The sequence below is a fragment of the Urocitellus parryii genome, chromosome 7 (genome assembly GCF_045843805.1).
Source record: "Urocitellus parryii isolate mUroPar1 chromosome 7, mUroPar1.hap1, whole genome shotgun sequence".
NCBI lineage: Eukaryota > Metazoa > Chordata > Mammalia > Rodentia > Sciuridae > Urocitellus > Urocitellus parryii.
In genome coordinates, this window is record NC_135537.1 from 61,516,386 (window position 1) to 61,540,124 (window position 23,739).

At 37.9% G+C, this 23,739-nt stretch overlaps 1 protein-coding gene and 1 non-coding gene across 3 annotated transcripts in view; both read right to left on the reverse strand.

Annotated features, from left to right (window-relative positions):
* The window catches only part of Nsmaf (neutral sphingomyelinase activation associated factor), a 53,261-nt gene extending 46,559 nt beyond the window's left edge, over positions 1-6,702 (reverse strand). The window contains exon 1 of one of the 2 annotated variants that reach the window (XM_026390798.2): positions 6,379-6,702. In XM_026390798.2, the coding sequence (XP_026246583.1) occupies positions 6,379-6,437 (59 nt within the window). In that variant the 5' untranslated portion in view covers positions 6,438-6,702. The remainder of the gene's footprint in view (positions 1-6,378) is intronic. The other variant, XM_026390797.2, reaches the window with a different exon arrangement.
* Positions 6,703-19,905: 13,203 nt separating this feature from the next.
* Positions 19,906-20,012, reverse strand: LOC113184200 (U6 spliceosomal RNA). The gene has a single exon (XR_013344069.1). It is a non-coding gene; the product is annotated as a U6 spliceosomal RNA (small nuclear RNA).
* Between the last annotated feature and the right edge of the window lie 3,727 nt (positions 20,013-23,739).

A 23,739-nucleotide genomic window follows, 5' to 3' on the forward strand; every position in this document is an offset into this window, starting at 1 on the left:
GAAGCAGTTTACATCATAGGACCCTGATTTCAGGAACTTCTGAAAGATAGTCTTTAGGAAAGAATAAATAATTTCATAAGAAAGACATGACATATAAGAAGGAATGCTGAACAAAGAGAAGGGTAAATAAGTATGCAAAACTACAGAAGCATTAGCTGGACAATCAGAAAGCTTAATGTATAGATTTTAAGTAAAAATAAAAAATACCAAACATCAGTTTAAAATTTGGAACAGGAAAACAGAAATTAGGTACCCAAGATCCTTATACTGTTAGGAGGGTAAATTATCAGGTAAGCCCTAGAAAAACAGAAATACATGTTCCGAGAGCCTTATACTGTCAGGAAGAAAGCCCTAGACAACTAGAAATAAAATTTATACCTTCCATACTCTTCAGGGAAAAATGAAAGAGAGCAAGGGTACTTTATTTAATTCAAAGAAGAAAAAGGGGAAAAAAGATACAAGAGTAAAATTAAAAGCAGAAATGAGTCAAAATATATTTGTAATAATAATACATACAACTGGACTAATTTAAGATAAAATTATCAAAATTAGAAAAAAAATTATTGTCAAAATGTATTTTTTAAATAAAGTATTTTTATAATAAAATAATAAAAGGATCACTGTATTCAGGCATTACAGAAAAGCATGAAAATGCCAAACTGCATTCTGTAATTTCTTTTTCAATTCACACCGCCATCAGCAGTGAATGAGTGTCTTTCTTGTCAAAGCATTATTGACATTACACACTCTCACTTTGAACAATCTTTTCAGATTTGTTCTATAACAAATCCTATTTTATGATGGTAAATTGTCTCTCTCTGATTAGCAGTGAGGTTGGAAAATAAGTTTTTATATTAATAAGTGATAGTTTCTTTCCATTTCCTGTTTGTTGTTTTCTGCCATTTTTCTGTTGATGTCTTCATCTTTTTAAGTGATTTAGAAGAGTTCTTCATATATTGAATGTTATAACATTCTGGTATATTTGCTATATGCCTTTAAATTATCTTTATCTGAAAAGTTTTGCATTATAAAGTATATTAAAAATTTTAAAAGCTTCAAAAAAGAGTTTAAGTGTAAGCCATTTATTTTAAAAAAATGCCTAATTAAGGGCACAGAAATGTTAAAAAAACGGAAAATTCTATCTAATACAAATAACCTGCAAGAAACCTGACATAGATAGATTAATATAAGACAAAATAAAAAAATCATTAATTGATGCAAAGAGGTCATTGTATGTTCATAAAAGATTTATTTCACCAAGAAAATAACATTTCTAAGCTATTCATGAGATACAAGTTAAAAAAACACAAAGGCTAGGGGGTGTAGATCACTGGTAAGGAGTTTGCCTAGCATGCTGGAATTCGTGGGTTCTATCTCCTTTGCCATAATCAATCAATCATGCATAAGTAATAACCAAGAAATTTTTGAAATCTATGAGTTGGAAATTTTACGATGCATTTCTAAATATCTGACAGGTAAAAGATGAAATCACAATGGTATTTAGAAGAAACCAAGCACTGAATCCTTACATGGCCATTTATATATTTTTAAAGACATTTTTAAATGCAAATCATACAGCAAACACACTCAAAATCTATTTATGGGTCAATTCTTGTGCCTTCTCAATAATAGCCATTTTGGAAGAAGTTAATGTGGGAGAATAAAAAATAAGGGTATATAGCTAATATTCATTTGGGGTAAGGTTAATGGAAATTCTCAGTTACAATATATGTAATATTTATGTCTCTCCTGTGGTTTTTTTTTTAATGTGAGAAAAAAATGAACCCTATTTCTTTAAGTTAGGCAGATTTCTTAAAACTGATCAGCCTTCCTAACTAACCGTTGATTCTGCAATTTTCCTTTTCAATAGCTGTCATATCCCATGAAGAAATATTAAAGGACTGGGGTGACCCACCAGAAATGAAAGATTAAACAGGAGTATAATAAATCATTTTGTCTTTACAAGTGTTTTTATTTATTTATATTGCAGTATGGGGATTGAATCCAGGGCCTCAAACATACTAGGCAAATACTCTACCTCTGAGCTGCATTCCCAAACTTTTCTTTAGTTCTTTTGTTTGGAGTCAGGGTCTAGCCAAATTGCCAAGGCTGAACTAGAACTTGGTGATCCTTCTACCCCAGCCCTGCCCCCAGCAGCTGGAATTATAGGCCTGTGTGGCTACACCTGGCTCAACGTATTTGTAATATAATGAATACAGGCCCAATTGATTAAACAAACATGTTGAGTAAAAGAACTTAATATCAGCATAATCAAGATAATTATATACCCATGCAATGTCTAAAGCAAAGTCTTAGAAATGCCTGTAAAACTATGAATGTAATTACGTAGGTATCCAACAGAGAATTAAGATCACTAATGTTTTCTCCTAAAATGACTATATACAAACCACAACTAATTTATTCTGTAACATTATGGAGATAAAACTATGACTGTGTCTCAGAGGACTATACCCCAGTTACCTAAAATTCTGCATAACTTAATATGAAAATCAGTGTAGTCCCACCACCACAGCTAGACATGAAGACAAAAAAAAAAAAGAATTAATCTAATACTCAATCTTAAAATAGAAATATTTAAATAGTAGCATTTTCAAAATATCCTCATCTGCTAACCCAATGACCACATCTGCTATTCCTAACAATTCCAAAGAAATCATGTGAATTGTAATTTAATTTTTTTTCATTTATCTTCATCAACACTGTACAGGACATTTTAACAACTAGTAAACTAATATGGCTCCTGCCATCTAAACCTTAACCAGGATTCTAGTGCACTTAATATGAATGGCCAAGTGTCTTGTTTCCTAATTCAGAAAATTATCAAAGCATTTCTTTACAAACATCACTAACAAATGGCCCAATTGTGTAGTTATTCTCTTGAGAAGTCTAAGGGTGGGATTACCATGTTTAGCAAATAAAAATACACAATGCCCAGTTAAATTTGAATTTCAAATAAACAACATACTTACACAAAAAAAATTATAGTAAAATATTTTACTATACGTATATCCCAAATCTTGCATGGGATATATTTATACTAAAAAAATAATAAATAATTACATACCTGAAATATGATTTAGCTGAGTATCTTGTATTTTATCTAATATTCCTAACTGGGATTCTTCCTCTGTCATCTTTTAGATGCAATATACCACACTGAACCTGTCTATTCTACTTCCTATAAACATCCAGAATCATTCCAATATTCTCCATTCCTTCTGTTACCACCAATGAAAGAATCTCCAAAACAATCTCTCTGCTTCTGCTTTTATAAAAACTATCACCTCCTCTAAATTTGGCAGCATCAACGTAAGAAAAAAAAATACTAACTTTAAATTTCTTTTTTTGTTCAGGGTCATAATTTGTTAGCTGTAGAAATCTAAAATCCCTAACTTAGCATGAGATAAGCCAATGAGCTCATAAAGAAGAGATGAGGCCATTCATGGATAACCTCAAATTTCCCAGGGAAAGTAACAAGTATCCTAGATGTGCCCAAGCCAATGGTCTACATGAATCTTGCTAATGTGTGTTTACTGTTGCAAAAGAATAAGAAAAAACTTTGCAGAAATGGTAAATTTGGGGCTTCATAAATGTTTAAAATTCTCTTGCTTTTCAGATGAATTCAAGGACTTATAAAAGAGACTGCTTGATTCCAGTCTATACCTCATTATCAGCAGTTCCTATAGTTCAAATCAATATTCTATGAATAACACCCTACTCTGGAGTATATCCATCAGTCCAAGGATGCAAAGCCATTAAGCAGAGCTTTAAGAAATTTGAGTGGTAAGTAGAATCCAAATAAATATAAAACATGTTCCACAAAGTTTTCAAATTACTGACACTCAGGGATGGTTGATGCATCCTGATTGATAAATATTTTGGTTGTGAGAACTCTTAACTCCCAAGATTGCTAGCTGTAATGTTTTCTGATCACTGGACATCAACAAAACTGCCTATACATGGAAACAGCAAGTGCAGAAGATTTTTGTAAAACTGCAGAGCTGTATAAACTAACCAAAGTAAACAAATTATTTCCATCAAAATAAGAGGCAGAACTAAAGAAAACAAGTTTTCCTATATATCAAAGAAGCCATACAATTATTATATATGACCCTCAGGACATAAAACATGACAGTAATTCAAGTGTTTCCAAGTTCTGACAATGTTCATTTGGATTTTCATCTATTTAATACAGAGTACCAGCAAGTCTTGATATTGTTGATATTAACCTTTCTATAAGAAACAGGCCTTACAAATACAGAGTGTGAGTTATTTTAGTTATGGCCCAATTGTTATTTAACAGACAAATATTCTGTGACTAAAACCTCATCAACTCCCCCGCCCCCCCCCCAAAAAAAAAGCTTTTGAGAGCCAAATCCAGTGTTTTCTGTTTATCTTCTCCACAGGACAGAAATGAAATTTCACACTAAGTAATCTGGAGAGACCAACATTACAGATTAGAGAGGTACGAATATTTGGATGGAAGGGATGAGTCAACACCTACAGATGTACAGGTACAGATTCTACAAAAATTGTACATATTCAGCTGTACTTATACTTGCATGTATAATCTGCTTTCTTGGTATCCGCTCTGAGACAACTTGACAGACTGGCAGCACTAGGAGATAACTGTAATTCTCACAACCAAAACTGTGTTTGCAAAATGATTTACCAAGAGTTTCTTTTGGCACTTGGCTAGGACCACAGACCTGAGAAATCAGAAGAGCTGTTTTGGTCACCAGCAAGCATTAGGAAGAGCCAAAGTGAACTTTATTTTACTTTTTAAAATTAATTAATTAATTAGTTCTATCAGTTATACATGACAGTAGAAAGCTCTTGGATTCACTGTATACAATGGAGCAGAATTTTTCAATTCTCTGGTTGTGCATGAAGTAAAGTCACACCATTCCTGCAAACATACATGTACCTAGGGTAATGACGTCTGTCTCATTCCATCCTATCCCTTTGCCCCATCCAAATTTCCTCTACTTATCCCATGCACTGCCTTGCCCTCCCCATATGAACTAGCATCCACTTATCAGAGAAAACATTCATAAGCCATAATGTTATTCTCTTTTAATGCTGAGTAATATTCCATTGTGTATATATACCGCAGTTTCTTTATTCACTCATCTATTGAAGGGCATCTAGGTTGCTTCCACAGTTAAGCAATTGTGAATTGTGCTGCTATACACATTGATGTGGCTGCATTACTGTAGTATGTTGTTTTTAAGTCTTTAGGGTATAGACCAAGGAGTTGGGATAGCTGGGTCAAATGGTGGTTCCATTTCAAGTTTTCTCAAGATTTCCCATACTGCTTTCCATAGTAGTTGAACCAATTTGCAGTTCATACACACCAGCAATGTATGAGTGTGCCTTTTCCCCACATCCTTGCCAACACTTAACAGACATCTCTCAGAAGAACAAATAGAATCAATTAACAAATATGTGAAAAAATGTTCAACATCTCTAGTAATTACAGAAATGCAAATCAAATTACCCTAAGATTTCATCTCATTAAGTGAACTTTCTTCAAAGAGAGTTCTGTGGATGGGATAAGAAACTCAGAAACTGCACTGCTGTAATACCCTAAATCCTTAGGGGAACGCGGGTGAAAAGCACTCGGCCCGCGCTTGCGAACGGAGAGCCCCAGAACAACTAGCCCACTGCTGGGGAGAGGTCTGCGGAGCAGGCGGTGGCAGGGAGGACTCGGCTTTTCTCAGAATGAGGCCTTTCGGGCAGCCCTCCCTTCGGCTCACTATGGCAGGGAGCTGGGCTTGCATTTGTTTGGTTCGGGGAAACAGGAGCGGTGCCTTGGGAAGTCAGCGTCACCCCAGTGCAGGCGGGAACGGTCGCCAGGCTGCGAGGCGCCCAGTGCTCGCACCGGCTCCAGACAAGGACGTTTCGGGATATGAGGAAGAGGGGAAGTGAGCCCAGCCGGCTTAACTGCGCTCCCCGGCGAACGCCAGGCTCCCGGGATCGCGGAGGGACGCGCGCCGACTCAGCGCCGCCTTCCGGGTGAGCCGGCCCACGCTGCCCGGCCGGCTTCGCCCAGGACCGCTCTGGGCCCGGGCTCGGTTTCCCGCCCCGACACCCGGCAGGCGCCACCCCGACCAAGACTGGGGCCTAAGACACGCTCCTCGCCGGGCCTCTGCCCGGTCCCCACGCCGGCTCCCGTCCCCACGGCTCTGGCCGGCGCCCGCTCCCTACTCGGGCCTCTGGTCCCAGTGCCGGGCTCGGACACACTCCCGGTTTCCGCTCCGGCCACTCAGGTCCCCACTCCCGGTCCCGACCCGGCCCTCAGCCCAGCGCCCTCCCCGCAGCAGGCGGCCCGGCCCTCCCACCCAGGGCGCGCACCTCTCCTTGGAGTAGAGCTGCAGCTGCTGCTCCTGCTGCTTCTTCCGGATAAACGCCATGGAGGGCAGGCGCGGGCAGGCGCGGAGCGCACGGCAGGCCCCGCCGCCGCCCGCCGAGGAAGTCCCGAGCAGCCGCGGGGAAGGCGGACGGGGCGGCCGTCCTGAAGCGTGCAGCTGCGGGCCTGGCTTCCCGAGCGGCGCCGCTGGGCGGCCGAGAGCCCGACTCTGCGCCCCAGGGGCCCCGCGGCGTCCGGCCGCGCTCACCGCAGCATCCTCGCGTGGGGACTCCGGCGGCGCAGTGACTCAGGCCCGGAGGAGGGGCGCGCGGTGACCCGAGGCGTCCCACACTCGGGCCGTCCCAGGAGTCCGCCAAGGGCCTGAGGCCAGAAGAGGCTCGGTTCTTACACACGAAACGTTGCGCCACTTTACCAATCTTCACAGTGGGCCATTTAAATATTTTACGAATGAAAATGGATGCTTGCCCATAAACCACCAATTTGTTGGCTGTGGGGACTTGAAATAACAACGTTTTGGAGTTTTAGATCCCAAATTTCAATTGTTGAAATAATTGATCCTATGACTTTTGTCATTTTAATAACAACTTGATTGAGATATAACTGACATATCAAAGAATTCACCCGTTTAAAGTGTACCACTCAGTGGTTTTTAGTATATTCATAGACATGTACAATTATCCTCACAGTTTTAGAGCCTTTTCATCACCTCAGAGAAACCTATAGCCTTGACCTATCACTCCCCCAAACCACCCCTCCCAAAGCCTCTGACATAGCAAACACTAATCAGCTTTGTCTCCGAATTTGCCTGATGTGGACATTTCAAATAATGCAGCCATACAATATGTAGTCTATGCTGTAAAGATTTATCGGTGCTGTGGCACAAATCAGTACTTGATTTTTATTGCTGGAATGAGTTCCATTGTATGAATATACTATATTAATTTCTATATTCATCAATTGATGGACATATTGGTCCATCAATTGGTGATTAAGAATAATGCTGGCGTAAACATTCATGCATCAGTTTTTCTGTGAACTTGGGCCTTCCTTTGTGTTGGGTGAAACTGAAATCCAGGAGTGGAATTGCTGGGGCATATGTAACTCCATCTCCAAACTTTGAAAAATAACCAGACTGTTTTCTGAAGTGGCTACCCCCATGTAACACTCCCACCATTAGCAGTGTAGATGTGTTCTAATTTCTCCACATCTTCTCCAATACTTGTTATTATCTTTTTGATTAGGGCTATCCTAGTGGGTATGCCTGCTATTCCACAGTGGTTATGACTTCCTAAAATACTCTGAGTATCAACTTATGATTGTTTACCATTGAGGGATGCTTGAATAACATGCTTTTAAATTATATGATTACTCAAACACATCTAATATTAAGAACCAGTTTCTTCAGATTTAGATTTTAAAGTCTCAGAGTGAATGCATCTCAGCTCTCTGGTAAGTGGCAGGACTCTGGTGGGGAAGGCAGGAGAACCAAGAACAAAATCTGGGACTGGGCATTTTGAATTTAATTCCTCTCAACAACAGTGGACAAAATGCAATATATACAATGGACACACATTAATATTTTTTGGAAGAATTCAAAGTACCCGAGTTCTATGTGCTTTGATTCCCTTCTATTTATCCAAGTAGTACACAGAACCTATTACTGGTAAACAGATATCAGAGACCTTGGGTCATTATTTCTTAGTATATTGTGATCTTGTAGCCAAGATGAAAATACATGAACAGGTACATGATGAAATGAGACGATGAGATTTGCCAAGAGGTACCACATGAACCCATTTTCTATGTGAGAAGTACTGCAATAGATACTATGAATTCAGAGAAGAGAAATTAAGTAAGCTGGAAAAAAGGTGAGAAATAAAGCAACAAATCAGACTATAAGTTTTCTTCTTTTGGTTAAATATTAAATAAAGAAGTAAAACTGGTAGGTGGAGAGAGACAAAGATTCTCTATTTGATCAAAATCTAGCCAGTTTCCTCTGAACCCTCCTAATTAGGCCCTGACCATGGCCTATAAAAACTAGATTCAGCTCAGATAATTTTGTCTTCTTCCTCTTCCACTTTGAAAGAGTTAAACAAGCACTGACATAGTTTCTAATAGTTCCCTAAGATAACCCTAACCCCCTGAAAGTTACTGCTCAAGGCTGCCCAAAGAATTTACTGTTCATTCCAGTCTACAATTGACATAGGTCCCTTATCACTCTTTCTCACATTTGCTAAAATGGGCTTACATTTTTAATCACTAAAAAGAGTGATCATTCAAAAGTCCCTTTGAGATATGTGTGCCTCCTACAACTCAGAAGTATCTTTCTCAAGGCCCCAAAAGCTGTTCCTTTGAAATATAATCATCAGGAAGTATAGGGCCTCTATCTTTCAGTCTCCCTGAAAAGATAGGCTCCCTATTCAATAATTGCCAGCTAAGGGCTGGGGATGTACTTCAATGGTAGGATGCTTGTCTGGCATGCAGAAGGTCCTTGGTTCAATCACCAGCACTGAAAAAAGAAAAGATAATAATTGCCAACTAGCAGATATAGCTGTGTAATCACATTTACAAGGTCCTTTATAGTTCCTCATTGCCCTAACTCTACTGAGCCACCCATTGCCCTACTCCTTCCTTCCCCATTCACCCTTCAAATTTTCTAGTTCACCTCTGCACAAATCAAAGCTGAGTTCAGTTCATGCTGAGCCTACTTCCCTACTGCAAACATATATTACTGATTAAAAACTATCACTTTAACTAGCTTCTGGCTTTGTATATTAGAAAAAGGGAAAGAAACATTCAAAAGGATTTTCTTGAATAATAATTCAGAATAGAGATGCTTCTGCTGTAACAGAATCCATGAAGAATTAGGAGAGAACTGCAACAGGTACTTCTTCTTCTTCCCACCACCAAGTCTCCACCCCACTAGCTCTGTTCCCTTATGCTTTGTCTTTGTTCCTGCTAATTTAAGGTGTAGCTGTTTCTATCAAAGGCCAACTTCTCTTTTTATCCCAACAATTTAGCTTTTGAAATACCCTTTCTGTTTCTTTCTTGCTTTGTCTATTTCTCATTATTGAATCATCCCCATCTAAATATAAATAACAGTTTTCAAAAAACTTTCCCTTCATCCCACATCTCCCTCCAGCTCCTCTTAGGAGAACTTCCTAAAACATCTTCCTACGCGTGCTGCCTCAATTTTTTTCACAGTGCAACCTCTTCAGTGCATTTGGATTGAACTTCCATTTTCACCACTTCACTGCAGTGGTTCTTATCAAATCATCACATTCGTTGGTCACTTTTCTAGCTTCATCTTATCTGAACTCTCAACAGAACCCAGTGTGGCTGAACACAGCATTCAGTATGGCTCCTTATTGGAATACTTTTCTGCCTCTTAATTCCAAAGACCCAGTTTCCTTGCTTTTTTCTTACCCTTGTTTGATTTTTCCTCCTGCTAAACTTTTTTTTCTTTTTTCATTCAGTCACAGGGATCCAACCCAGGGCCTTGTGCATACTTGGCAAGCACTTCACCACTGGGCTATACCCCCAGCCCTCCTGCTTAATTTTAAGTTTGTTGTTGTTTTGGTACCAGGAGTTGAACCCAGAGTGCTTAACCACTGAGCCACATCCCCAGTCCTCTTATATTTGATTTTAAGACAGGATCTCCCTAAGTTGCTTAGGGCCTGGATAAGTTCCTGAGGCTTGCCTCAAACTTGTGATCCTCCTGCCTCAGTATCCCAAGCACTGGAATTACAGGTGTGCACTACAGCACCAGCTGTGCTTAAGTTCTCAATGTTGATTATCTCTACTCACTGACTTGGTAATTTCAACCAGTTTCATGTAAGAGGGGACAAAGGGCTGTGGAGGAAAGAAAGGTCTGATAGTTTTAAGTTGTTTGCATTTGGCTCAGGGTAAACATCTCATCAACTTTGTCATAGGTGAAGTCTTCTGTTTGGGAGTTAGTGTGTGTGTGTGTGTGTGTGTGTGTGTGTGTGTGTGTATTAAACTGATTTGCTTTACTTTCCAAAGTTCTACCATGTGGGTACCTACCAGTAAAGACAGGAAGAAAAGTCTCAAGATTTAAAGCAACGTAATAGTATTCAGTAGAGGATGAGTGAGAGATTAACTTTGAAATATATGTCCCTTAGGAAACAGGAGTTTTGTAGACAATATTGGACTTTCAATAAGGCTAAATAGAGGCTTAAACCAATCTTACCTTAATCTTTAATGGTTGACCTCTCTAGTTTGAGGCACTATTACCTCAAATGGTGGTGACTGCACATCTCAGGGGATGTGATGAACTCAGGGAGAGGATTCATTCACTTATCTTTTTTATTTTTATTATTTTTTTGGTAATGGAGATTGAACCTGGCCGCACTCTACTGCTGACCTATACTCTAGCCCTTTCTCTCTCTTTCTTTTCTTTTTTTTTTTTTTTTTTTAATTTTGAGACAGGGTCTTGCTTAGTTGCCCAGGTTGCCCTTGAACTTGTGTCCTTCTGCCTCAAGAGTTGCTGGGATGACAGGTGTGCATCAACCACACCCAGCTATTCCCGTCTCCTCACAGATCTCAGAGCTGTATTATTCTGAAACTGTTCTTATTCTGAGAGACTTTAAATTCATAAAACTCATCTTTGAGCTTTTTGTAATGTTTTGACTTCATAGGCTAAGCTCTAAAACCTTTTCTAAGAACCTTGCACATATTTTTAAAAATGACCATTGTAACTGGGCCTGATGCAGTCCCAGCCAGGAAGTTTGTTTAAGCCCAAGAATTCTAGGAGAGCCTAGGCAACATAGCAAGATGCATCTTTAAAAAACAAAATTGCACTTGGTTGCAGAAAAGAAGGATCTGTAAATTTATGTTGCTCTTATTTGCAAAGCGTTCATCATCAGAGTAAACACCAACATTATCTTTACCTTTATTTTGTTCATAAAACAACAATAACAGTCTTTCACTGGTGAATATTTCTGAAGAATGCCTAAGGAAGTTATTTTTTAAAATTTGTGAAGGCACAAACATTTAATAATCACCATTTTGAAGTTTAGAAGTAGTAGACATTTTTTACCTAAAGAAAATAAGTAATCAGCATTCCTTTATGTATGTTATGACTTCTTTTATGCCTTTAAACTTCTTTGTCTTTGCCTAAAATGACTTTCTATCTTTTTCCCACATTTCTCCAATATGCCCTTTAAGTTCTCAGTCAAGTTTTCCTTTTAGTCTTCTCTAACAAACCACAATGGAATTAATCTCATATTCACTCACTCAGCATACATATATTTCACACTAATATATATATATCAGGCATTGAGGTGTGCACTGGGTAGGTGCCTTCATGAAGTTCACAGTCAGAAGAAAATTCAAACAGTGATTTCATCCTACCTTACGTTAATCTACTTCTCTATTTAGGTTAGAAACTTCTCAGGGAGAGAAACTGTGACTTGGTCTTTATATCCACAACACAATGTCTTTCTTATTCTTAGTGGTTGCCCCAAAATATTTGTTGGATTGAAGACTACACTGTCTTTTGTCACCACTTGTGTCCTATTATGATTTGTCATACTGTAAGGAACAAAAAGCTCAGCCAACAATCAGAGTTCATTTTCTCATCACTGGCATAGATTGAACAACTCAATAGTGTTAAGTCTGGCATTTCTCTTAGTCCTGCAACCTTACAGTCATAAGATCACTGCTTCATCATGATGATCATACCTCACTTCTAAGCAGAATAAGGACAAAGAGCAGAGTCTGTCTTGTGTGTTCCTTTTACAAGGAAACAGAAAGGGTCGTACAATCTTTCACTGGCCTTTCCCTGTTGCATAGCAGCTGTGGAGGCTAGGAAAATATGTTCTAACTCATGAAACTCCAATCATGAAAAGCAACCAGGTAGAGAGAGGTTAGGGTGAGTCACCCAACCAGCAGGGGTACCCCATTACTAAAATGAAAACTAGACAAGAATATTCATGGATAGTTCTTAAGGAAGAAAGCTCCTGAGACTTTTAGTTTCTTCTTTTTATGTTCTTGATAAACAGTTATCACCTTTTATACCCCAGGAAGTGTTCTAGGTGCTAGAGACAGTGTCATGAATAAAAGTCCCTGCCCTTATGAACTTATATTTTGGAAAGACCAACAGATATAAAAAGTGAAAAATATAAATTTTGGCAGGGATAAGTACCATGAAGGAAAACAGAACATTGGGTAGAGTATTGTATGAATGGGGTAGAAACTCCTTTACATAAAGAGTTTTAAAAAGGCCCTCTGAGGGTTGATAGTTGAGCTGGTAACTACATGAAGTTCTTAAGAAAAAGCATTCCAAGCAGGAGGGACAGCAAATGCAGCAGCCCTGAGACAGACTTACTGGCACAGCACACTAGGATAAGGGGTGCTAAGGCAGCAGAGTCAAGAGGGTGCGAGGCCAGGGAGAGCACTTGCTTGTCATTAGCATTATTGTTGTTATTAATATGCAATGGAAGCCATTGCAGGTTTAAGAGCAGGCGCACGACATGACTGGATTTAAATTTTTAAGTCTGACCATTGTGTAACTAGCCTAATGGAAGCTTAGAACTTACACGAACAGCATAAAACATTAGAAAGGTAGGAAGAATGGCCCTTTCCTCTTTGCCTTTTGTTTAAATAAAAAAGAGAATTAGTTTGGTTTCTCTAGATTATGGATGATGTACATCCTATTAGTTACTCAGATATTATATACTAGACTATATATTAATATTATATGTTGGCTATTAAATATACATATATGTATATATGCATATATGTATATATAGACATTAATATTATATAATCAACCCGAGAAGGAGAGGAACAGCACTTACAATGCAGATAACAATACTAAAGGCCTAACAATTAGAGAAAAACTGTTGACTTTGAAGGAATTCTTTAGACACTGATTCAACAAACCCTGAAGCACCTTTTAACTCTGATTTCCAGGTAACTGAGCTAACAATTTCTGCAATGGCTGATTTTATGCATCAACTTTCCTGGGCCACAGGGTTACCAGATACTTGTTTAAACATTATTCTGTGTGTGTCTATGAGGGTGTTTCTGTTTAAGATTAACATTTAAGTTGGTAGACTTAATAAAGCAGATTGTTGTTCCCATTGTGGGTAAGCCTCATCCAATCTATTGGAGGCCTGCATAGATCAAAAGTGGAGTAAGAGAAAATTCTTTCTCTTTGGCTGTCTTTGTGCTGAGAAACTGGCTTTCTCCTGCTTTCAGATTCAAACTGAAACTGAAGCTTATTCACTTGTTCTCAAGTCCTCAGAAGCAGACTGGAATGAATGTGTGTGTGTGTGTGTGTGTGTGTGTGTGTGTGTATGCATACACATATACACATTTAAAATGTATATATACATATTTAAAGTGTGTATTTAAAATGCTCTTAAACCTGCAATGGCTATTATCACACATACATTTAAAATCCTGTTTCTAATGGAGATTTAATTACCTACAGAAATAACTAATATGTTTGTGAAAATCATGAAGTAATGTTTTATGTAACTCCAATATATTTAAAGGTACTAGAAAAATACAGTAAGTGTTCATAGTAGTTATCTTTGAATGAAGAGTATAAGGATGATTTTTTGTTTCTTCTCTATATTTCTATCAATGTTCTAAAGAATATATATTATTTCTGGAATTAGAAAGCAAACTGCATATATTACTCATTTTCTTTTTTTAAAATTTTTATTATTTATTTATTTATTTATTCTAGTTTTCAGCGGACACAACATCTTTGTTTGTATGTGGTGCTGAGGATCAAACCCAGGCCGCACGCATGCCAGACGAGTGCGCTACTGCTTGAGCCACATCCCCAGCCCTATTACTCATTTTCTTATGCAGAAAATAGCACATAAACAGAGAGAATCCAAAGTATTTTCTTTTTTTCATTTTTTTCTAGGCAATTTCTAAACTAGGAAAACACCAAAGTTGTGTTTTTAAAAATTTTTTACTTCTACTCAAGATTTCAAGTAATCCACTATAAAAGATCCACTCTTGGCCCAGAATCATTTCCCCAGCCCAGGCCTGTCCCTGGGTCTCTGATTGCTCTTTTTGCCATGGTCTTGACATTTCAGTTTGGATTCCTTTCTCCTGTGACTTCTATCATATACTGTAGCCCTTTGTTTTTCCTTAAGTTTGACCTTACAGAAAACCAAGTTCTTTTCTTTACCTACTTTCCTCCAAACACACTGATGTGTGTGTGTGTGTGTGTGTGTGTGTGTGTGTGTGTGTGTGTTTCTGTCAAAGCCTGGAGACTAGGAAGTTCAAGGGCAAGGCTTCAGCACCTGGCAGGGGCTTCATGCTGCATCATAACAGTGGAGGGAAGCAAGCATGGGAGAAAAAGAGAACTGGGCCAGACTCATCCCTTTTATCAGGAATCCGCTCCCATACAACTTAACGCCCCCATTAACCCATTACTGTGTAAAGGTCCCACCTTTAGTTTTAATAACTATTTAATAACTATTGAAATGGCAATTAATTAAATTTCAATCTAAGTTCTGGAGGGGACATTAACAGGAAGTGAATTACACATATTTGAAATGTATGTTAAGTGCTTGAGTAAAACGTGAGCCCCCAAGTTGTGTGTATTGATTGATACTAAAGTATCAACCAAAGGGCATGAAACTGCTCTTTTTGAGGTCTGGAAAGGAATTTGTTATTCTATTTTTTTTTTTAATATTTATTTTTTAGTTTTTCGGCGGACACAACATCTTTGTTTGTATGTGGTGCTGAGGATCGAACCTGGGCCATGCCAGGCGAGTGCGCTACCGCTTGAACTACATCCCCAGCCCCAGAATTTGTTATTCTAAAGTAGTATTTATTTTTTTCTTTTAAAAAGCTTTTTTTTTTCCTTTCTTTTTTTTTTTTTTTTTTTTGTGTGTGTGTGTATGCTGCTGGCAATCTAACCTAGGGCCTTGTGCATGCTAGGCAAGTGCTGTACAACTGAACTACAGTCCCAGCCCCAAAGTAATATTTCTAGCTTTTTTTTTTTAAGGAGAGAGAGAGAGAGAGAGAGAGAGAGAGAGAGAGAGAGAGAGAGAGAAAGTTTTTTTAATATTTATTTTTTAGTTCTTGGCGGACACAACATCTTTGTTTGTATGTGGTGCTGAGGATCGAACCCGGGTCGCATGCATGCCAGGCGAGCGCACTACTGCTTGAGCCACATCCCCAGCCCCTTTCTAGCTTTTTTTTTTCTTAGATGTTGATGAACCTTTGTTTTATTCATTTATTTATATACGGTGCTGAGAATCGAACTCAGTGCCTCACACGTGCCAGGCAAGTGCTCTGCCACTGAGCCACAACCCCAGCCCCAAAGTAGTATTTCTTAAAACTCAGTCTCAAGACCACCATGGACATTACCAGGGAGCTTTATAAAAATGCAGATCCTCAGATCCTACTTCAGAAGCAAATCAAAAACTCTGAGAGTGGCCCCAGAAATTTGTGTTTTTAACAAGTCTTCCAGATAACCTTGAGGCTCACTAAAGTTTGAGCTGCTCTTGACAAGAAAAGTAGAGGAGGTAAGGAAAGAGGAGAGAAGAGAAGAAAGTGTGAAGATGTGAGCCTGTACCCCTTATGGAAGGACAATGTGAGAAGAGAAGTCCTCAGTAGTAGACTTAAAATCCTAAGTGGGAGACTAAGGAATAGTTTATATATTTTTCTTTTATTTATTCATTCACTTTAGATATACATGACAGCAGAGTGTAACTTGTTCCAATTAGAATCCTACGATAGTGGTTGTATATGATACGGAGTTATCCTGGTAATATATTCATATATAAGGCTAGGAAAGATATATGTCAATTCATTGTACTGTCTTTTCTATTCCTTTCTTCCCTCCCTTCTCTTAAGTACCTTTTGTCCAGTCTAGTGAACATCTAATCTTCATCATTAACATAAACATATCAGAGAGAACAATCTGCCTTTGTGTGTGTGTGTGGGGGGGACCTGACTTATTTCACTTAGTATGTATTTTTTGACTATTTGAATTTTTTCTCTTCTGTGGAGTGCCTGTTCAGTTCTTTAGCCTACTTATTGATTGGGTTATTTGTGTGTGTGTGTGTCTCTGTGTGTTGTTTTTTGAGTTCTTTGTATATCCTGGAGGTTAATGTTCTATCTGAGGTGCTGGTAGTAAAAATTTTCTCCCATTCTGTAGGCTCTTATTCCCCTTCTTTTTTTGTTGTTGCTGTTAGAACAACTCAGCAAAATAAAATTCGAGTTTATTGCTGGGCAACATTATTTCATACATACATCAATAGGCCAAAAATAAATACATAAATAAACAGCAACATCATAGACAAAAAATCGGGGAGGGGAAGCCAGGCATGGTGGCACGTGCCTGTAATCCCAGAGGCTTGGGAGGCTGAGGCAGGAGGATTGCGAGTTCAAACCCAGCCTCAGCAAAAGTGATGTGCTAAGGAACTCAGCGCGAGACTCTGTCTCTAAAAAAAAAAAAAAAAAGAGAAAGAAAGAAAAAACTTTTTATCTTTGGCCTCCTACAAACCAACTACTTACAGCACAGCACAGCTGAAGCACATACACAAAAAAGTTACTGGAATGCTCAGAATAGGTTTTTTGTTGTTGTTGTTTTGCATTTTTTTAAACAAGTTTTTTTTTTTTCCTCCTTTGAGATTATAATGAACACTACAAGTAAATTCAAAAGTGGGACAGAGAATGCTCCCAAGGCTGGTTTGGTCATCTGAAATTATTAAAAATGGCTGACCTCTAACAATATGTACAAAAATATAAAATGTAAATAAAAAATACAAATTTTCCTTTTTTAAAGTACTTTCAAGAAAAAAAGCATGGTCTTAGAAGTTTCGGTTCTTTTTTTCCTCCCCTGTTGCAAATTCACCTTGTAGTTTTGGTTGGGTGGTGGAGAGCCCGTGTCATCTGAGGGTGGTACTGTCTGGGGTGGGCTGGTGGGTGGGCAGGTGGGTAGCCTCTTTACTGGAAGGTAACCACGAGACGGGAAGTGGAGGGTGAAGAGGTCACAACGGCCTTTTATTTTTAGTTTAACTTTTCCTTTTTGGATGTCTAGTCATTCTCATTGGTCTTTTGCTTCTTGGTATCAACATCATCCTCTTCATCTTCAGTTGCCTCCTCATCTTTATCTCCCTCCACTTCCTCACCATCACCTTCCTCCCCCACCCTCCTCCTCATCTACCTCATTGTCAGCTTCCTGCTTCCCATTTTCCTCATTAGCATTCCCAATAGCAGGGGTGTCTCTTACATTCTCTGCCTCCTCCACAACTTCCTTCTTCTCCTTTAAGTCCTTAGTGGTGGTGGTGATGTTGGAGCTAGTGTCCACAGCTGTGTCTGACATGCTGGGGAAGGCCCGTGATGGATGCAGTGGGTTAAAAAGGAAACTAGAGTTCAGGGACTCTGGAGATAAAGCTGTTGGAGTCCATGGTGGAGATGGTTGTGGGGAGAGCCGTGGAGAGCTGGACCCAGGAACAATGCAAAGATGGAATTTCAAAGCAGCCAGTGGAGCTCTGTTCACAGTCTTGATTGTTTCCTTTGCTGTGAAGAAGCTTTATAGTTTGATACAATCCCATTTATTGATTCTTGATTTTACTTCTTGCAGTTTAGGAGTCTTATTGAGGAAGCCAGTTCCTAAACCAACATGGTGGAGAGTTGAACCTACTTTTTCTTCTAGTAGGCACAGAATCTTTGGTCTAATGCATAGATCCTTGATCCACTTTGAGTTGAGTTTTGTACAGAGTGAGAGATAGGGGTTCAATTTCATTCTACTATATATATATTTCCAATTTTCCCAGCACCATTTGTTGAAGAGGCTGTCTTTTCTCCAATGCATGTTTATGGTACCTTTGTCTAGTGTGAGATAACTATATTTATGTGGGTGTGACTGTGTCTTCCTATTTTTTTTTTTAATTTTTTTATTGGTTGTTCACAACATTACAAAGCTCTTGACATATAATATTTCATACATTAGATTGAAGTGGGTTATGAACTCCCAATTTTACCCCAAATGCAGATTGCAGAATCACGTTGGTTACACATCCACAATTTTACATAATGCCCTATTAGTAATTGTTGTATTCTGCTACCTTTCCTATCCCCTACTATCCCCCCTCCCCTTCCCTCACATCTTCTCTCACTACCCCATCTACTGTAATTCATTTCTCTCCTTGTTTATTTTCCCATTCCCCTCACAACCTCTTATATGTAATTTTGTAGAGCAATGAGGGTCTCCCTTCATTTCCATGCAATTTCCCTTTTCTCTCCCTTTCCCTCCCATCTCATGTCTCTGTTTAATGTTAATCTTTTCGTCCTGCTCTTCCTCCCTGCTCTGTTCATAGTTGCTCTCATTATATCAAAGAAGACATTTGGTATTTGTTTTTTAGGGATTGGCTAGCTTCACTAAGCATAATCTGCTCTAGTGCCATCCATTTCCCTGCAAATTCCATGATTTTGTCATTTTTTAGTGCTTCGTAATACTCCATGGTGTATAAATGTCACATTTTTTTATCCATTCATCTATTGAAGGGCATCTGGGTTGGTTCCACAGTCTAGCTATTGTGAATTGTGCTGCTATGAACATCGATGTGGCAGTATCCCTGTAGCATGCTCTTTTAAGGTCTTCAGGGAATAGTCCGAGAAGGGCAATAGCAGGGTCAAATGGTGGTTCCATTCCCAGCTTTCCCAGGAATCTCCATACTGCTTTCCAAATTGGCCGCACCAATTTGCAGTCCCACCAGCAATGTACAAGTGTACCCTTTTCTCCACATCCTCGCCAGCACTTGTTGTTGTTTGACTTCATAGTGCCTCCCAATCTTACTGGAGTGAGATGGTATCTTAGGATGGTTTTGATTTGCATTTCTCTGACTGCTAGAGATGGTGAGCATTTTTTCATGTACTTGTTGATTGATTGTATATCCTCCTCTGAGAAGTGTCTGTTCAGGTCCTTGGCCCATTTGTTGATTGGGTTATTTGTTATCTTATTGTCTAATTTTTTTAGTTCTTTGTATACTCTGGATATTAGGGCTCTATCTGAAGTGTGAGGAGTAAAAATTTGTTCCCAGGATGTAGGCTCCCTATTTACCTCTCTTATTGTTTCTCTTGCTGAGAAAAAACTTTTTAGTTTAAGTAAGTCCCATTTGTTGATTCTTGTTATTAACTCTTGTGCTATGGGTGTCCTATTAAGGAATTTGGAGCCTGACCCCACAATATGTAGATCGGAGCCAACTTTTTCTTCTATCAGACGCAGAGTCTCTGATTTGATATCAAGCTCCTTGATCCATTTTGAGTTAACTTTTGTGCATGGCGAGAGAAAGGGATTCAGTTTCATTTTGTTGCATATGGATTTCCAGTTTTCCCAACACCATTTGTTGAAGATGCTATCCTTCCTCCATTGCATGCTTTTAGCCCCTTTATCAAATATAAGATAGTTGTAACTTTGTGGATTAGTCTCTGTGTCCTCTATTCTATACCATTGGTCCACCCGCCTGTTTTGGTACCAGTACCATGCTGTTTTTGTCACTATTAAAAATATGGAACGCTTCATGAATTTGCGTGTCATCCTTGCGCAGGGGCCATGCTAATCTTCTCTGTATCGTTCCAATTTTAGTATATGTGCTGCTGAAGCGAGCACTGTGTCTTCCTCTTTTGTTCCATTGATCTTCATGTCTGTTTTTGTGCCAATACCATGCTGTTTTTGTTACTATACCTCTGTGGTATAACTTAAGTTCTGGTATTTTGATGCCTCCTGCTTCACTTTTCTCACTGAGGATTGCTTTGGCTCTTCTAGGTCTCTTATTTTTCTGAATGAATTTCATGACTGCTTTTTCTATTTCTATGAAAAATGAGATTGGAACCTTAATAGCAACTGCATTAAATCTGTCTAGCACTTTCGGTAGTATGGCCATTTTGACAATGTTAGTTCTACCTATCCAGAAACAAGGGAGATCATTCCATATTCTAAGGTCTTCTTCAATTTCTTTTTTTAGTTTTCATTGTAGATGTGTTTCACCTCTTTTGTTAGATTCATTCCCAAATATTTGTTTTGTAGTTATTGTGAATGGGATAATTTTTCTGATTTCTCTTTCAGCTGATTTGTCATTGGTGAATAGGAATGCAACTGATTTATGGGTGTTAATTTTATCCTGCTGCTTTGCTGCATCCATTTATGAGTTCTAAAAACTTTCTGATGGAGTTTTTTTTTTTTGGGTCTTCTAAATATAGAATCATGTCACCAGCAAATAGTGATAGTTTGACTTCTTCTTTCCCTATTCATATCCCTTTAATTTCTTTCTTTTTTCTAATTACTGTGGCTAGGATTTCAAGGACTGTGTTAAAGAGGGGCGATGAAAGAGGGCATCCCTGTCTTGTTCTAGATTTAGAGAAAATGTTTTTAATTTTTCTCCATTTAGAATGATGTTGGCCTTGAGATTAGCATATAGAGCTTTTAAAGTGTTGAGGTGTGTTTCTACTATCCCTGGTTTTTCTATTGTTTTGATCATGAATGGATGCTGGATTTTGTTAAATGTTTTTTTCTGCATCTATTGAGATAATTATGAGATTCTTGTCTTTAAGTCTATTGATGTAATGAATTATATTTATTGATTTCCTTATGTTGAACCAGGTTTGCATTCCTGGAATGAACCCCACTAGATCCTGGTACACGAACTTTTTAGTATTTCTTTGTAAGTGATTTGCCAGGATTTATTGAGAATTTTTACATCTATGTTCATCAGGGTTATTGGTCCAAAGTTTTCTTTCCTTGTCTGGTTTTGGTAACAGGGTGATTCTAGCTTCATAGAATAAGTTTGGAAGAGTTCCCTCCTTTTCTATTTCATGGAATAAAGAGGAATATTGGTTTAAGTTCTTCTTTAAAATTCTGGTAGAACTTTGCTGAGAAACTATCTCTGGTTTGGGCTTTTCTTATTTGGTAGTTTTTTGATGTCATCTCCAATTTCATTGCTGGAAATTGATTTGTTTAAATTTTCTTGTCCTCCTGATTCAATTTGGGTAGGTCACATATCTCTAAAAATTTAATATTTTATATCAATGTATTCATGCTTTTCTATTTTATTAGAGTATAGATTTTTGAAGGTAGTTTCTGATTATCATCTGTATTTCAGTGTTGTCTGTGGTGATATTTTGTTAGATTCATTCCCAAATACTTTTTTTGTAGTTATTGTGAATGGGATAATTTTTCTGATTTATCTTTCTGATTTCTCTTTCTTCAAAGTGTCCTAGAAATTTTGATAAATTATGTCATGATTCTCCTTTGCCTCTAAGTATTTTTTTTATTTCATCACTGATTTGTTCTTCTCTATCCATTTGTCATTCAATAGTGTATTATTTAGTCTCCAGGTGTTAAGAGGTAGCTTCTGTTTTTATTTTATTGTTTTTTTTTCTTTTTCTCTTTAGAGAGAGAGAGAGAGAGAGAGAGAGAGAGAGAGAGAGAGAGAATTTTCAATATCTATCTTTTTATTTTCTTGGCGGACACAACATCTTTGTTGGTATGTGGTGCTGAGGATCGAACCCGGGCCACACGCATGCCAGGCAAGCGTGCTACCGCTTGAGCCACATCCCCAGCCCCCGATTTTATTGTTGATTTCTAATTTAATTCCTTCTTTGATCTGACAGAATGCAAAGTATTATCTCTATTTTTTTTTATATTTGCTAAGGGTTGCTTTTTGGCCTAAAATATTGTCTGTTTTAGAGAAGGAACTGTGTGCTTCTGAGAAGAAAGTGTGTTCAATCATTGATGGATGAAATATTCTATATATTTCTGGTAAGTCTAAATTATTAATTGTATCTTTTAATTCTGAAGCTTATTTAGTTTTTTGTTTCAAAGACCTATCAGGTGGTAAAAGAGTCATATTAAAGTCACTGGTGTTATTGTGTCGTGGTCTATTTGATTTGTGAATTTATGAAGGGTTTATTTGATGTATGTAGATGCTCCATTATTTGGGGCATGAATTTTTAATTGTTATGTCTTATTGATGTATAGTTCCCTTGAGCAGAATGAAATGGCCTTCTTTGTACCTTATGATTAATTTTGACTTGAAGTTCACTTTATCTGATAAGAGGATAGAAACCCCTACTTATTTATGAGATTCATGTAAATGATAATTTTTTCTCATCCCTTTACCTTCAGTTGTAGGTGTACTTGTCTTGGATACAGCATATTGTTGGGTCTTGCTTTTAAATTCAGTCTGTCAGTCTATGTCTTTTTATTGATGAGTTTAAGCCATTTACATTCAATGTTACTATTGAGAAATGATTTTTATTCCCTGTCATTTTGGTTTATTTCTGGTTTTTAATTTGAATTAGTTTTTCCTTTGATTGAGTATCCGTTTAGCATTATTCCTCTCTTTACTGGTTTTCTCTTTTATTTTTCATTTCTTCTTCATGGAATATTTTGCTGAGAATGTTCTGTACCACAGGCTTTCTAATTGTGAATTCTTTTAACTTTTGTTTATCATGGAAAGTTTTTATTTCATCATCAATTCTGAAGCTTAATTTTTCAGGTATAGTGTTCTTGGTTGACATCCATTTTCTTGCAGAGCTTGGAATATGTTATTTCATGACCTCCTAGCTTTAAGGCTCTGGTTTGAGAAATCAGCTGATATTCAAATTGGTTTCCATCTATTAGTAACCTGTCATTTTTTCTCTGGCAACCTTTTAAATTCTGTTCTTATACTGTATGTTAGGCATTTTCATGACAATGTGCCTTTGTGCAGGTCTCTTAAATTTTGTATATATGGGGTCCTATATATGCCTCCTGTATTTAATTTTCCATTTCTTTTTTTTAATATTTATTTTTTAGTTTTCAGCGGACACAACATCTTTGTTTGTATGTGGTGCTCAGCATCGAACCCGGGCCGCACGCATGCCAGGCGAGCATGCTACCGCTGGAGCCACATCCCCAGCCCCTTAATTTTCCATTTCATTCTTAAGGTTTGGAACATTTTCAGATATTGTTTCATTGAAAAGATTGTTCATTCTTTTGGTTTGTATCTCCAAGATTTTCTTTTTCCTAATAAATCTTAAGCTTGGTCTTTTCATGTTATCCCATATTTCTTGGAAGTTTTGTTCATTGTCTCTTAACATCTTTTCTCCATGGGTAACTTTATTCTCTAGATTGTATATTTTGTCTTCTTTGCCTAAAACATTGTTTTCCAATTGGTCTAGTCTGCTCGTGATGCCTTCCAATGAATTTTTAATTTAGTTTATTGATTCCTTCATTTAGAGGATTTCTGTTTCTTTCTTTCTTTTTTTCAGAATCTGTTTTTATTGAAATGATCTTTTGCTTCCAGTATTTTCTCCTTTATATCATCTTTTACCTCATGAATCAATTTCACCATGAA